Raw genomic sequence first — 16,387 nt, forward strand, 5'->3', positions numbered from 1 at the left:
AGATGAGGCGCAACAGAATCATGTGGCTCGAGCTAAATTGTCTTCTTTTCGAATCCCAGGGAAAACATGAAGAAATCTGGCCAGTGCCACCCCGCAGTGGTTACTGTATCTGATTGTTTACCTTCCTACCTTCTTCTGTTACTAAATGTCACTTTTGTTGCCGACTTAACACAGCTGGAGAAGAAAAACATTGAGAAACTGTCTCCCACAGATTGTTCTTTGCTCATATCTGGGGAGCATGTTCTTGATTGCTAATTGATGTAGGAAGGCCAGGCCACAGCCGAACCATTCCTAAGCATGCAGCCCTGGGAATGTGTAAGAAAGACAGTGGAAAGTGAGCCTGGAAGCTGTAGGTAAGCGCATTTCTCCATAGTTTCTTCTTCAGTTCCTGCCTCTAGGTTCCTCCTGCCTTGGCTTCCCTCCATAATGGACTGTAACTGCAAAGCAAAACAAACTTTTTTTTTTTTTTTTTTTTTATTCTGCCTCCATGTTATTTTGGGTCACGATGTTTATCACAGCCACAGAAAAACAGTCTAGGATCCTGGAAACAATGTAACTCTCCGGCCATATCATTTCTGTATCTGGCGATTAGTAAAAAAGAAAACTAAAACAAGGAAAACCTATTCATTGTGATAGCTAGAAACTTCCCAGCGGTGGGAGAGGGGGGTAGAGACAGAGAGACAGAGAAAGACGGGGGTGGGGGGGTGGGGGTGGGGGGTGGGGAGAGAGAGAAAGAGGGAGAGAGGAACAAGTATGTGAGTGCATAGAACCCCCCCCCCTTTATATCTGCTATAAGGACTTCCAGGAGTCGGCTGAGTACCCTTGTTTTCAGTGCAGTCCTTGTAAGAACAGGGAGGGCAAGAAAAAAGCAGTCAGAGGCGTGCATGAGCTACCCTACGCTAAGCCTGGCCCTCCAGGGCATGTTTAATTAAAAACTCCCTATTGCCTTTTTACTGTCCCGGCTAGGTCTTGAACCCATATCCCAGCACACTTCATCGGCCTTTGGTAGACGGGGTGGCTTGGAATATAGAAAGAGAATCAAGTTCCCAAAATGAAAAGACAAACGTAGTCAAATCCTCCAAGTCAGCGGGCCCCAAGAGGTCGCTGGTAGCGCAGGAACGGAGACAGATTGTAGAGAACCGAGGGGAAAAAACAAACCAAACCGCACACCCAGAAACTTTCTTCCTAGTTGCTGATCCTCGGTCCCCTCCTCCCTCCCTGCCCGCCCCAGCAGAAGCCGTAACGTGACACCGAGTCCGGCGTCGAGCCCCGGGGTGGAGAGGGAGGGGAGGGACGGGGAGGGAGGAGAACCGGCCGCCTCGCGCCAGAGAGAAAGGGAGGGGAGGGGAGGCGAGGAGGGGAGGGAAGCCCCTGTCAAGGAGGTGGAGCAAGAGGGTGGTGCCCGCCTCCCGATCCTCCCTGCCTTGAGCTAGCCGAGCCTGAGCCGGGACCAAACACGCCGCCCGCGACCCACACAAAGCCCGGGGGGTCCACGCTGGCGCTGGAGGCGAGCCGGGAGCGAGCCCGGGGCGCGGCGGGACTTGGGGCGCGGGGCTGCCACGGGACGGGGGGCTGCTAGTGGGACGCGCGCCCGGGAGTGGGTTGAGATCGCCACCCCCACGGCGGGGCCCGGGACATCTTGGGCCCTTTGGGGCCGCAGCAAGCGGTGAGGACCAAGATGAGCAGAGTACCCTGAGCCCGGCAACTTCGGCCCCGCCCCGCCCCCACCCGGCTGCCCTCAGCGCGTCCCTCTCCATGTGCAGACGGCCGGCCAGGCGCTCCGGCTGGCGGCGGATGGGTGACCTCTTCCTGGCCCGGGCGGGCTGTGCGAGGCGGCGGAGCCGGCGATGAAGAAGAAGCAGCAGCAGCAGCATCCCGGCGGCGCGGATCCCTGGCCCCATGGGGCCCCGGTTGGGGGCGCCCCTCCATGCCTGGGCAGCTGCAAGCGCCGGATCCCGCTGCTGCCTTTCCTGCGCTTCTCCCTCCGGGACTACGGTTTCTGCATGGCTACTCTGCTAGTCTTCTGCCTGGGCTCCCTCTTCTACCAGCTCAGCGGGGGACCCCCTCGTTTCCTGCTCGATCTACGGCAGTATCTGGGTAAGGAAAGGCTGCGCCGGCCGCGCAAAGTTGGGCACCCGGGGAAAGGGTGATAAACGGTCCCTGAGGCTCCCCAGGTGGGATGCCATAGAGCATCCCTCCGTGCGGCAGCTGGGAGCGCCTGCTTCCTATTGCACTCCAGGCGGTCCGCAGGCGACGCGGGGCGCCGGGCAGGTGTCCCAAGCTCGGACACCAGGTACTTGTCCCCGAATCGCCACTCCAGCTGGGGCAGAGTTTGTGTGTTTGCTGGCCTGGCGGTGCGTGGACAGTCTCTGTAATGTGGTTAATGACTTACAATCCTGTCCCGAAATCCTGGCTTCCTGAGTTGTGCGGGTTGATTTAGCCCCGCTTTCCAAAGTCACTTTTAGATATTCTATCCAGTGGGTCCCTCGTTTGGGAGTTGGCCCAGGTGATTCCAACCTGCCCTTAGGTTGATTGGTTTCTTAGTAGCACCTGCGCACCCCGCGCACTGCAGGGAGAGTGCGGGAGAAATTGGTGCTGTCCCTGGGTGCCAGTCAGCTGTGTTGCCTTCTGTGACCTGTCGAATTTCCGCCCTGTGTGTGTCTCAAGTCAACTTTTTTTTTTTCTTTTTGGTTCGTGGTTAATTAAGGAAGAGGTTGCAACCCAAGAAAACAGATTTCAATGAGGTGTGACCTTGCTGTTCTCTCATCTAGGATTCTGAGTGCCAGGGCTTGACCTGCACTCGCCCAGGTCCCAGGGATGATGCTGGCTCATGTGCCTTGGCTAAGGGAGGAAGTAATTTCCTTGACTTCTGTAGCCAGAAGAGGTCTTGCGGAGGTTGTCTCTGAGGTGGTAAATCTGAATGGAACCTACGGTGGTCATCTGCTGGCCCAGAGTCAGTTCAGGTAGTGACTCCATCAAAGTGCTGGGGCCAGGATGGGCTAAATGACCAGCCAATCTGGCAACTCATACAGTTACCTCAAAGGTCCCTTTCCTCACAGAAGCCACACATCTAGTAACAGCAGGCCTGTTTGGTAGGAAACAAATAAGAAAACCACAAAACCACACCAATAAAGGGTGTTTGGGAGTGGTGTAAACTGATAAAATAGCATTGCTTCCTCGGACAGAAGCTGAGATTTTTTTTTTAAAGTTAAAATTTCATTTCAGTAGAAACATCGGGGACACTGTGATTTCACAAGAACCTCCGTGGAAGATTAAAAAAAAAAAAAAAAATATATATATATATATATATATATATATATATATATATATATATATATTGCCTTGGTCAGATTTCTGAAGCTCGGTTCTCTCAGCATCTGGCTTTATGGTTTTAGGTTAATGGGCCCTTTTTATTGGTGAGTGTAACCTCTTTATTCTTGGCCGTTCTGCATTTTGGAATCTTGGGTCTTTCCTTCCTGCTTTCAGACACCTGCTCTTGCTCCTGGTGACTTCATCCTCACTGTCAGGGACTAGGGTCCACCGGTATTGGAAAGTGTTGAAGATCAGGGCTGTTCTTCCATAGAATCTGATTGCTGGCCACCCACCATCAAAAGTTGTATGGTGGTCATATGGACGACGCTATGTTGCGTGGGATGGGACCACCCTTTCCCTGGAGTGCTTTCCTTTGAGCATGTTGCTCAAACTTTACCTCGTTGGCTTTACATGGTGTAATTAGGGGTTGGGCCTGCTTCTGTCAACTGGACCGGCTCTCACAGTTCTGTGGTGAAAGCTTGGTGTTCCTGATAGTCACCTGTTTGCTCTCTGTTTTTTTTAGGCGGGACTTGATGAATACGGGAGTCAGCTGATAGAAGAGAGAACTGGGCAGGCGTAGCTGGGGGACTGAGTACTGCCACTGTCTTTACTAACTGGCCATTACTTTTCTAATGGACGTGCGTGGTGTGTTAGACGTGACATCTTTGTGAACTGAAAATAGGAAACCCTTGCAGGTCCCTTCTTTGTTGTCCGGTCACATACATAAAATAATGGTTATCAGGGAAGGCGGTCTTTAGCATGATATAAAAATATGACCTTAATTATCAGCCCAAGCAGGCTATTTGCAGACTTGCTTGCCAACAATTCTTCTCCATAGTTTGTATTTTAGAGCGTAACTGCACAGACTATATCGTTAGTTTAAAAAAAAAAAAATCCCATTTTTCTCAACTGTAAATGTCCAATATTTCTAGATCAAAATAATATATTAAACATGTCCTTTACAGAATATACTTTTTAATATTTGGGTCATCTTAGACGTTTCCCGTCTGAGAGCTACTTGACTGCTATCAGTCTGGTTAATGGACTGATGCTACTTTACCGGGTACCAAATTCACCGAATCGTCTCATGGGAAAGTCAGACGTCGCAGGGACCCATGAGAGTGAATGTTAACTGTACTAGTCAGCCCACACGAATGGACATGAAAGCTGATCCCCAGCCGGGCACTATTCATGGTGTCTTATTGTCCATCCCCATTTCATACAGGAGAATAGAAGGATAAAAGTGAGTGGGGGTACTGGATCTGAAACGGCCATCGAAAGTCTCTCAGCAAGTGAAACTTTCCGTTCTTCTTTGGCTCGGTGCTTTTGAAAGGCAGCGGAGACATTAAGAGTCGGAACCTAGTGGGGATACTTTAGGTCAGGTCACTGGGGAGGGGTGTGCCCTCCAAGAGGGTCGGTGGATGCGTGTCTCCTCCTCTTTCCGTATCCACGCAGGGTGTGGAAGAATCTCTGCTAGTGCTGGGTCACCACAGGCCCAGTACAATGGGCATCAGTCACTTATGGACCAGTAGCTCCAAAACAGTGAGCCAAAAGAAGACTTCACAGTAAGGCTGCTTAGCTTGGGAGAGGAGGGTATACAGAAAGTAAAGTAGGAGCTACCTCCAAGGCTTTCTGATTCCAGTGCCCAGTGAAAATCACCCTGGGCAGCTTAAAAGAGAAAATACGAACACGGGGAACCTAATCAGCTGACAGGCTAAACGATCTTCAGATCTGTCCATACCATTTTGGTTTCCTTTTCTTGGTTAACTCTGAGTTTCTTGTGAGGCCTGCAGAGAAGGAGAAACTCGGAAGCGGCCGGTCTGTTCAGATTCTGCCTTTCTGTCACTGTTTGCTTGCGTTTCTTATGGTCGAAACTGATTATCAGACACAAGCCACTGGAGGGAGGGGGGCTTGGCTTTAGTTCACAGTTTCAGGGGGCTTTGGTGGGGGCCCATCGAGTGTTCAGGAACCAGAAGTAAGGCCTGGCTATCATTCCTCAAAGACCCTGCCCCTAGTGGCTTGAATTTGACAACTAGGCACCATGTCCAACCTCCCACAAAGCATCCTCAGCTGGAGATGCTTAAAATGTGAGTCTTTGCTGCGATACCTTTATTGGCAATCACACCACCTCTGATCAAAACTGGACCCTCACAGACAGCGCAACAGCCAGAGGTGGGTGAGGGGCGATGGAATTCTCCGTTCTTTCCCAGACAGTCCATGCATAGGCTTCTGGTTCTAAGGGTGGGTCGACATCAACATCCCTTGGGAGTTGATTACTGATTCAGATTCTCAGGACTCTGTCTGGATCTCCTGAATGGGCCTGGGCACAGCAAGCTGCCCCTTTAGTAAGACTTCAGGTGATCTTGCCATGGCTGGCTGAAGCCTGAAAACCTACTGTTCTACTGTAAACCGTTGCTTTCAGAAGCCATCGGGGTTATCTGGGAGGAGGGGAGGTGGAAGGGGACCGGGTTGATAAAGATGTGCCAAGGTCATAACCGTGGTTTCATTTCTGATTTCAAGTGATGTAAAGGCAATTGCTCTACGGCTTATGGCCAGTGTTTCAGAGTGGGGGTGGGGCGATGCAGCTGCGGTCTCACCTGGCTTTCCTCTTCCTGAGATTGTGAGAAGCATGGTGGGTGGGGGCGGGGAAGGCAAAGTGGGGTAGTCAGAAAGCAGGGTGTGGGGAGGGGAGGGAGACAAGAGACAGGGTGCTCTCTGTTCAGTGCCTCCATAGAAAACAGGGTCAAAGGATTTTTTTCAGCCACTTTGGGAAGAAGACACAGTGTGTTGTTGCTGTTGTTGTTGCTGTTGCTGCTGTTGTTGCTGCTGCTCCTCTCATCTTCCTCTCCTTCCTCCTCCTTTTTAAAATTAATCTATTCTCCCATATATTATATCCTGATTGCAGTTTCCCCTTCTTCCTCTCCTCCAAGTTCCCCCCCTCTGCCATCCATTCCTCCTCCATTTCCCCTGGGAAAAGGGTAGGGCCTCCGAGGGGTATCGAGGTGCAGTAAGACTGGACAAGATAACCCAGTAGGAGGAAAAGGCTCCCCCAAACAGGCAAACGTTTCAGAAACAGCCCCTGGTCCCTCTGATAGGAGTCCCACAAAAACACCAAGCTAAACAACTGTAACATATGCACAGGGGGGCCCAGGTTAGACCTAGGCAGGTTCCCCGATCATCATCTGCTGTCTCAGTGAGCCCCCACCCCGTAAGGCCAGGCTGGTTGATTGTGTGGGCTTTTTTGTGGGGTCCTTGACACCTCTGGCTCCTACAGTTCTTCAGCAGGATTCACTGAGCCCCACCTAATGCTTGGCTATGGGTCCCTGCAGCAGTTCCCACCAGTTGCAGGGCCGGCGCCTCTCTGAAGGTGATTACGAAAGGCTCCTGTCTGGCTCTCTCCCGGTCTGCAAGTTCACTTGCTAGCCTAGTTCTTCTAAATCGAACTTTCTGCTGCAATACATGTGAAAGAGGAAAGAAGTTGGGGGGAGGGAAATTAGACAGTGGGATAAAATATATAGCAAATGCTGTTCTTAAAGGATGAGAGCTCATAATTTTTCAAACTCAGTGAAATAATGTATTTTTTAAGTGTGTATGTGTGTGTGTGTGTCTGTGTGTGTATACACAACTCACCCATGCGTGCATCCATATGTGTAGGTGCCATGGAGACCAGAGGACAACTCTAAGTCAATCCTGCCTTTATATGGTTCTCGGGATTGAACTCAGATTTCCAGAAAATGCCTTTTACCATTGTGTGACCTTGGCAATCTGAAATCCTTTATTTATTTTTCTTCTTCTTCTTCTTTTTTTTGGGGGGGGGAATGGGGTCTCACTTTGTAGCTCTGGGTATCCTGGAACTCACTATGTAAACCAGGCTGGCCTTGAACTTGAAAGAGGTCCACCTGCCTCTGCCTCCTGAGTTCTGGGATTAAAAAGGCCTATGCCACCACACCCAGATGGTCCCACTTCTGCATTTAAACTTAGATTTGCTATAGAAAACAAAAATGACCCCCTTCCTTCCAGAATCCGGGCATGATGCTGTCGGCTTGGCAGTAGCCTCATTTTTTCTGAGCTGTGGAAATATCAAAAACTTGGACGCATGTTATTTAGATTGATATAAACAGATGGTTCACTACGGATCTTGTATAACCGGCAGACGCTAAGGATTTATTGTCAAGCCTTGGAGATGTGATTTAGCCTTTATGAGAGCTAAATTTGTTGGATTGATCTTCTGTACATAGGCTTTCCTTCCCATTTCTAATTTATAGCATTTTAAATGGAGACATAATGCTTTTTCTCAGAATTGCCAATTTCTACATGCATTAATATACAAGCCTGGGAATTTAGAGTCAGAAAAAAAAGATGTAATTTAATTTTACCGAATTTTGAAATTTCTCACTTTTAAAATAAATGGAAAGGAAAACGTGAAAATAGAGGTCCAGATCTGTTACAGAAAGTTTCCCTAAGCCTTCAAAACCCAATTTCTATTTCTCTTCTGCATATCACACATGGCTTAAATACCATACTCCAGGCTGCACACAGTCAACTGGGAACGAATGCATAAAATATGAGGTTCTCAATAGAAATTGTTGACATGGAAAAAAAATGAGATTCTTGTTTATAGCTGCACACTCATCTTGGAGGGTGGGTTAGGGACACAGAAGCACTGTATTAGAAGGAAGCCGGGAAAAGGCATCACACTGTGGCAGCCTGTTCTGTAAACACAGAGCGCACATGGTGGGAAGCCCTCTGCCTGGCTAAACTGTTTTTAATGTAGGCTAGTCTCAGTCTGAATTGTTTCAAAACACACATAAGTATGGATTCTCTAGATACTGTCTCTCTTCACATTGCCTGATATCTAACTAGGCTTAAGACACTAGTTGTTTTGTAGAAGAGAAAGTAGAAATAAAGTAGCCAAGCCCCTCCCTCTTTTTTTTTTTTTTTTTTTTTAATTCGGGAGAGAAACAGTATCTGTTGCCTGACAGAGGAAACAGTTTTTCCTGCAGCTGTAGGAATGGGATCTAGTGATAGACAGCTAAAGGTGCCTCATTTGATGGATTGCAGCCTTTAGAATTGTTAGTTGTTACTCCCTTTAAAAAGCAGTGACCACAAATAAATTTTCTTTCCCATCTTTATTGTATTATAGAAATTCGTCTTTAGGCCAACAGTAACATGGACCGTTTTTGTCTATTGGAGATAGCATAGAATGAGTAACATTCTTGGGAATTCTTACTTGCAAAGGTCAGCAAAAGGCAGCCACTGTTCAGCAGGACAGTTCCAAATGACCTCCGCTTCAGGTTTTGATACTTACTGAGATACGATTCGTGAATCTTAGAATTCACCCATTCAAATGTTTTTAAAAATCATTAATAGCTTTCAGTTTCAGCTATTTTTCTGTATTCTTCAGATGTGTGTAGTCACCACACCTACTTTATGAATATTTTCATCGCCACAAGGAAGAGTGCCTAGCCATTGTTTATCACCCCAGTGGTGATGGGACCCTTATTGCTCCAGCTCCAAGCAACCACTAGTCTTCCTTCATCCATTGGCCCTTTTCTTAGAAATGGAATTATATATATATATATATACATATATATATATATATATAGTCTTTTAAGATTGGTCCTTTTTACTTGGGATAATGTTTACCAGTCTCATCCATGTTACAGCATGTATACAGTTTTTTTTTAAGAGCTTGCTAATATTCCATAGCTGGGTTTCTTTCTTTTCTTTTCTTTTTAAACTTCCAATCTATTCAGGGATCTTTTTATTTTTTAACTTATTTTTTTCTCAAAGATTTTATTTATTTATTTTTATATATGATGAGTACATTGTTGCTGTCTTCAGACACACCAGAAGAGGACCTTGGATCCCATCAGAGTTGGTTGTGAGCCACCATATGGTTGCTGGGAATCAAATTCACTACCTCTGGAAGAGCAACCAGTGCTCTTAACCACTGAGCCATCTCTCCAGCCCATAGCTGGGTTTCAAAAGCTATAGAATAGAACATTCCCATGTCGTTTTATAGACAAGATCTTATTTTGTGAACGCATTCACTTATAATGAATGTTGAGGTTGCTTCTACCTTTTGGCTACCCGGACACTGTTGCTATCTAGAATACTGTTTTCTATCTTTTTGAGTGTGTACTTAAGAGTATAATTGTGAGTTCCCATGGTAACTCTGTAACCAACAAGGAATTTCCACAGTGCCTGTGTTATTTCATGGCCCCACCAGTGATGTATGAATCCAGTTTCCCAACATCCTCACCAACACTTACTTTTCCATTAAAAACAATGTTGCCAGTCTCACAAGTAGTGTACCACTGTGGTTGTGTTTTGTATTTCCCTAATGCTTACTGGATGCTGTCCTGAATTTCTTGGCCATTTTTTTTTTTCTGTTTTTGACAAGAATCTATTCCCCATTTCCTGATTTTGCAACTCCTCATTTTTTTTTTATTACTCTTTTTTGTTGTTCAGTTGTATTCGTGTATTTTGGATACTAGACTCTTATCACAGAGGATTTGCTATTAATTTGGGGTTGGGGAGAATAATACTGATTTAAATACAGTGTTCCTGGTGCATTCTTTGGGACACCCTTTCCAAAGAGGCGCGAGTTTGTTTTCTTTTCTTTTCTTTCTTTCTTTCTTTTCTTTTCTTTTTTTTTTTTTTTTTTACAGAATAGAGTTTATTCAGGTCATGGGAGAATTAAGAGGGTAATAGAGGTAGAGAGGTAGAGAGGTAGAGAGAGAGAGAGAGAGAGAGAAGGGGCCGGCCATGAGCACGTGGAGGGAGAGGGGTAAGGGAAGGGGAAGAGGAGGGATGGGCTGAGAAGAAGGCAGCAAGAGCAAGAACACGAGTTTGTTTTCTTATAGTAGCTGTTTCCAGAGTGTTTAGTGTAGTGTACCGATAGCCAACCCAAATAAAATCCAGACAACTGACGTGAAAACATGGAAAGAACCTTGGAGGTACTGGTTCCTAGTGATCCATCACTGTGAATAATAAACACAGGTCATCTGCGTTTCAGTCTAAGTAGATACTAACTTGAGCTGGAGACGACTCAGTGGTTGTCAACTGTCCCAGCGCTTTGACTCAATACAGTTCCTCATGTTGTGGTGACCTCCAATCGTAACATTATTTTTGCTGCTACTTCCTAACTGCAAATTTGCTACTGTTATGAATTGTAGTGTAAATATCTTCTATGCAAGATATCTGATATGTGACTTCAAAGAGGTCTCAACCCACAGGTTGAAAACTGCTGGCTTAGCAGAAACCTATGGGAAAGCTGGGCAGGCACAGGATAGAAAGAGGTGGGAAATCCTCTGGGCTGGGAGCTCTGGGTGCAGTGGGAGATCTTATCTTAGTAAATAAAATATAACATGATTCAGAAAGATGCTGACGCTAGAAAGATGCTGACAGAGCACTTCAGGTCTCTACACGCTCACATAAATGTGCATGTTCACCTCACAGTCTACACATACATGTAAATACACATACACACATGTATACGAGCAGATTGTGTACAATGGATGGATTTTGTCTTCATATATGTTCAGTTTAATGGAGCTGATGAACTTGGCAGGATTAAAAGCTTTCGTACATTATGTTTCCTTATAAGACATACCATAAAGCTATCAAGGAAACGTGCAGCATTTTTTGGAAAATTAGGATTCACATGCAGTTAATTTTGCATACCTATTACATTGATGTGTAGGATAAATTAATACTGACCACATTTCCTTACATGGTTCTACTTAGTAAAATGACTTAAGATTGTTTTTAGGAAGCCATATTAATTTTGTAGAAGTTTAAAAAAGATCTTTTACTAGTTTTCAAAAATATAAATCACAAAAACAAGCTTTAAACATATACACTTTCGTGTTCATTTATTTAGTTGTTTATTAAACCACAGTATAATCTGTATAGTTTATAACAGCCATATTTGAAATTAGCAGGGATACAACAGAATATCACATTTTCCCCTCATATGCAATATGAATTAATTAATTTTAATAATTAGTAAGATTAATATTGAAGTGTTTGTGTAACAAAAGTAGAAGGCAGAGTGTTTGTTAGGGAAGTGTACTTGCCAAAGTACCAGAAAGGATGGAGATGGTAAATATGAGCAAGATAGAATGATGTCACAATAAAATCTATTACTTAAAAAAAAACTGATAAGGGAAATGTAAAACAAATCATATGACATCTTTGGAAGACAAGTGTGATGGTTTGAATGAAAATGGCCCCAAAGGCTCATAAGGAGTGGCACTATTAGGAGGTGTGACCTTGCTGGTGGAAGTGTGTCACTGGCAGTGGTCTTTGAGGTCTCCAATGCTCAAGCCAGGCCCAGTGTCTCTCCTCTTGAGTCACCCTTCATCGCCACATCTGCCTGCACACCACCGTGGTTCCTACCGTGACAGCGATGGACTAAACTTCTGAACCATAACTCAGTTAAAAGTTTGCCTTTGTGAGAGTGCCGTGGTCATGGAGTCTCTTCACAGCAATAGAATCCTAAGGCACAGCTGTTTGATATTTCTTGGTCTGTCAGGTTTTACGTTCATTGTTTGTTATTTCCCATTGGTAGCCATGGAATCACCTTCCTTTGATCACTTTTTGCTTTTACATGTCTGATGCTTCTCCACTGGCTGCTTAGGAAGCCAAACCCACTGTGAGCATCTCGGAACTCCTGTAGTTTTGGATTAGCATGCCTCAGTTGCTACCTTGTGTTGTGATCAATCAAGCTCCTTGAAGGCGGGGATGTGGTCAGGACTTCCTATTTTTCTTCTCACTCCTTTCCTTGGGGCTCTGTTTGGGCTTCCCAGGAAGGAGCTTGTCTTGGGGTTTTATCTCTGTGAAAAGACACTATGACCAAGGCACCTCTTATAAAAGACAACATTTAATTGGGGCTGGCTTACAGGTTCAGAGGATCAGTCCATTATTCTTATGGTAGGAAGCATGGAGGCATGCAGGCAGACATAGTGCTGGAGATGCTGTGAGTTCAGCATCTTGATCTGAGGGCATCCAGGTGAGACTGTGTACCACACCTGGCATAGCTTGAGCATATATGACTTCAAAGTGGGGCTCTGCATTGACACACTTTCTCTAACAAGGTCACACCTACTCACACGTGGCCACACCTCCTAATAGGGGCACTCCCCAGGGATAAGCATTCAAACACAAGGGTCTATGGGGACCATTCCTATTCAAACCACCATAGAGCTGTTGGCTTAATATACTTGTTATGTTGAGTGCCCTATGTTAATACTGCAAAGCCTACTTTATGAGCTCTCTGTATTCCGTGTAGATTCTGGGGAGGAATGGGAAAGGCAGCTCAATTGGTGTCATCAGCTTATTCTTTTTCCTTGCTATTTGAAGCCAACACAGTAATATAAAATCAGTATGACAGATAGCCCAATAAATATTTCCTTATGTGCACAAGGATAATTGTGTGACTCCCACCTCTGGGGATTTTTATCCCCACGTAATTAATACCTGAGATTAATCCACAGTTTTGGCTGTGTCGAGCTGGAAGGCAGGCTTCTTGTTTGTTGTAATATTCCTGAACCCCAGACTTTTTTTTTTTTTTTGTGAGTTTTCTAGTTAGTGTCTTATTTCGATTTCTAGGTCAGAGATTCCCTTTGCTGTCAGCTATCTCTGTAAAATCGGTTGCTACATTTTAAGTATGGCTTCACATTTTTAAGATGGCTGCATGATGTGTCTTGAGAAATGGCGACCACAGATTTGCCCCAAGAACCAAACAATGGCTGGAGTAAACTCGGAGTCTAAAACACCAAACCACTGGAGGCTATTTTAAGTTGTGGCTGTGGCTCAGTGGTTCTTCCGTCTCTCGCCGAGAACTGGCTCTTTGCTTTCTTTTGTGTTTGTCTGGTTGGTTCTTGGGATCGAACCTGTGTCTGTACTGAGTCTGTGAATGTCATGGAGTCACATCTTCAGCCCTGATGGAAGTTCTAAGTAGCTGTTCCTATTCAACTGTACTATTTCTATGCAATACCACTGATTTTTTTCCCCCTAGTTCAGTAAGGATGACTTTTATGACCTTTGTGAACAGAAAAATACAAGTTTTTTTGAGATAAGTCATTTCCTATGTTCCGCTACTTGAACAATATTCACTGTAGACAGTGTCAGAAGCATCATGTTCAGAAAGAATGTGGCTTTGGCTAGGGATCTGGGCGTGAGTCAGAGTTACTGCTCAGCTGCTTGAAGAACTTGAGCAGGATTCTTCCTTTTTCTTTTTTCCGTTTTAATTCTTTGACCCTTAGGTGCTTTGAACTGCATGGTTGGGTTGATAATGCCATTTTAGGCACTTACACGGTGCATAGACAGATATGCAGGCAAAACATACTTAGAAGTTATTATTTTTTTAACTGTTATTTCATGCCAGTGGTTGGCATTTAACTCAGCAAATGCCTGCTTTCTCACCTTAAGCACGCATGTGTGTGACGCTCACAGGCACACACCCATAGAGTGGGAAGTATGCAAATTCCTTTATGACTTGGCTCTCAATACAGAAACCATAGTAACCCAGAAATATGAAGTTACCTAACCAGTGTGTTTTGTGGCTTACCCTGTCACCCTTAGATTGTTGAAGGCTTGCTGGCAGTTGACAAGTTCCAGGCATTTGCCCTGTTACACACACACACACACACACACACACACACACACCACCACCACCAACAACAACAACAAAAAGCCAAAAAAACCCTTTCTGGCTCTTACCCTGTTTTCTACTTCCTAGAAATGTGTTTAAGAGGATGTTAGTTGGGGGGAGGGGAGAGTGTGGTTGGGAATATAACTCAGTAGTAAAATTCTTATCATCTGAACTGTGGTTCTCAACCTTCCTGGAAGCTGTGGATACAGTTCCTCATGTGGTGCTGACCCCAATCATAAAATTAGTTTGGTTATTACGTCCTAACTGTAATTTTGCTACTGTTGTGAATTTTGATATAAATATCCATGCTTCTGTGAAAGGGTCATTTGACTCCCCCGAAAGGGTTGTTACCCACCTCTGCTCTGGAGTGTTCAATCTCTTGAAATACTACACCTCCAAATCTGGTGGGGGCAGTAGGGCGGGGGAGACAAGTTCTCTTTTTAAAAGTTAATTTCTTTCTCTTTATTTTTGAGATTAATTAGGAACACGTCCTTCCCACGGGAGACCTTGCTCTGTTTTGAGTTCCTTTCTCTCCCCTGTTTCTTGCATTTACGATACAGCACTATAAAGGGAAAGCACTGGGGGGGCTGAGGCTTGAGTTTGGGTGTTCTAAGTTAGATCAGTGAGCTCCAGCTTAGATCCAGTCATGGCACCAAGCCCATAACTGTGACTGATCCTCATCCTTTTCCTCTTGTGGACGAACTTTGAAGCAGCTTGGCCACTTTCTGTTCTCCCTGCTTTTGTTTGGGGTTAGGGCCAGAGCAGTGTACCTCAGAAGAGGAAGAGGTGGTCCTGACCAAGTGTGGGGGTGAAGCTACTTTTGTTTCCCATGGCTAGCTTCTCCATTTGCCTTGATCTCCAGCAGAAGTAAGAGTAAGTCATGCTCATCCCCATGACCTTGGGCATCTGAAAGCAAATGCCCGTTTTCCAATAATTTAGTAGAAAGTTAATTGCTGCAGAGTCTTAAAAAAAAAAAAAGAAAAGAAAAAGCCAATGACCTTGCTTGTCTAACACAGAAGTTCCTGCTTTGCTGCAGGGAGTACTGGGTATGGTGACCTTTCTATTGGATAAGCTGAAACATTTATGTGGAGGGGTCCTGGGTCACAGTTTGGAAGGGGGTAACAGGTGTGGTGACGGTATAGGTTTCCCCAAATTTGACAGTCTCTGTCTCTAAAGCTAAAAGTTTGATTAGCTGCATGGTTTTCCTCAGACCTTCCCCTCATGGGTTGACTGTCATTCTGTGAATGTATTCCCTTGGCCAGGAGAAGGGGGAAGAAGAGTACAGTTTAAGAATCCTAGAATGCCCTGTGGGTGATATTTAATGGCACTTCAGGAAGCAGTATCTTTTCTGTCAAGTTGCTACTTTCTAAGGCCCCTTGTAATCTTAAAACCTCGAGTTCATAGAGATGCCATTTAATGATAGTGATTTAAAAAGCAGAAGGGTCTTTTTTGATAATTTTAAAATATTTTGTTTTTTTTCTCTCTACTGTGCATCCATTGAACGTGGTACAAGAACTACATAAAGACAGTACGGTGGACTTTGATGTATTTTCTGCCTCCTTTCTCACCCCTCTCTGCTCCTTTTTTTTTTTCTTTTTAATTTACTTTGTTCCCCTGGAGAATTCCACTTCTACACCCCTGTCATGCAGACATGTGTGACTTCATGTTTCTGTCTGAAGTTCATGAAACACAAATAAAGGAAAACACGTAACCTTCATGTGTTTTCCTCAGTCAGCCTTAATTAATACCGTGTGATTGTCTTTGCTTGTCTCCAGTTTGTGCAGATGACGTAATGTCATTCTTCTTTATAGCTGAGAAATATTCCTTGTGGTGGGGTCAGTGAGATAGCTCAGGGGGTAAAAGTGCTTATGGTTCAGGCTTCATGACTTGTGTGTGATCCCTGAAAACCATGGTGAAGAATGAGAGTCAACATCATAGAGGTGTTCTCTGTCCTACAAACACACATGCACACACATACATGCATGCATGTACACATGTGTGCACACAATGATGATGATAACAATGTTTTTAAACTTCCATTGTATGTATGTGTGTATACACACATATATGTATATATATGTATGTATGTATGTATGTATACCATATTTCCCTGGCAAATACCTAGGCTGATTCCATAGTTTGGCTGTTGCAAATAACCACTGAAGTGGTTATGTTCAAATGTCTAGGACAGGTTGACTTGGGGTCCTTCGTGTAAATAGTCAGGATCCTGTTAGTATTAAGTGGCAGAAGGTACCTTGTCAGGTCTGGGCCAAGGCATACTGCATAGATCATGCCATGCCATAGAGCTCACTGGAGAGATTTATTGCAGGTATTGGGGGAGGGGGGAGTGAAAGGTCTTCTTAGAGTGGGCACATGAGGGGGAGAGAGAGAGAGAGAGAGAGAGAGAGAGAG

The 16,387-nt window shown here is 45.0% G+C and overlaps 1 protein-coding gene across 1 annotated transcript in view; it reads left to right on the plus strand.

Moving 5' to 3' along the window:
- Nucleotides 1–1,847: 1,847 nt before the first annotated feature.
- The window catches only part of UST (uronyl 2-sulfotransferase), a gene marked incomplete at its 5' end in the record, with an annotated part of 252,690 nt that continues 238,150 nt past the window's right edge, over nt 1,848–16,387 (plus strand). The window contains one exon of the mRNA XM_080941680.1: nt 1,848–2,097. Within this exon, the coding sequence (XP_080797806.1) occupies nt 1,848–2,097 (250 nt within the window). The remainder of the gene's footprint in view (nt 2,098–16,387) is intronic.

The sequence above is a fragment of the Micromys minutus genome (genome assembly GCF_963924665.1).
Source record: "Micromys minutus genome assembly, chromosome: 30".
NCBI lineage: Eukaryota > Metazoa > Chordata > Mammalia > Rodentia > Muridae > Micromys > Micromys minutus.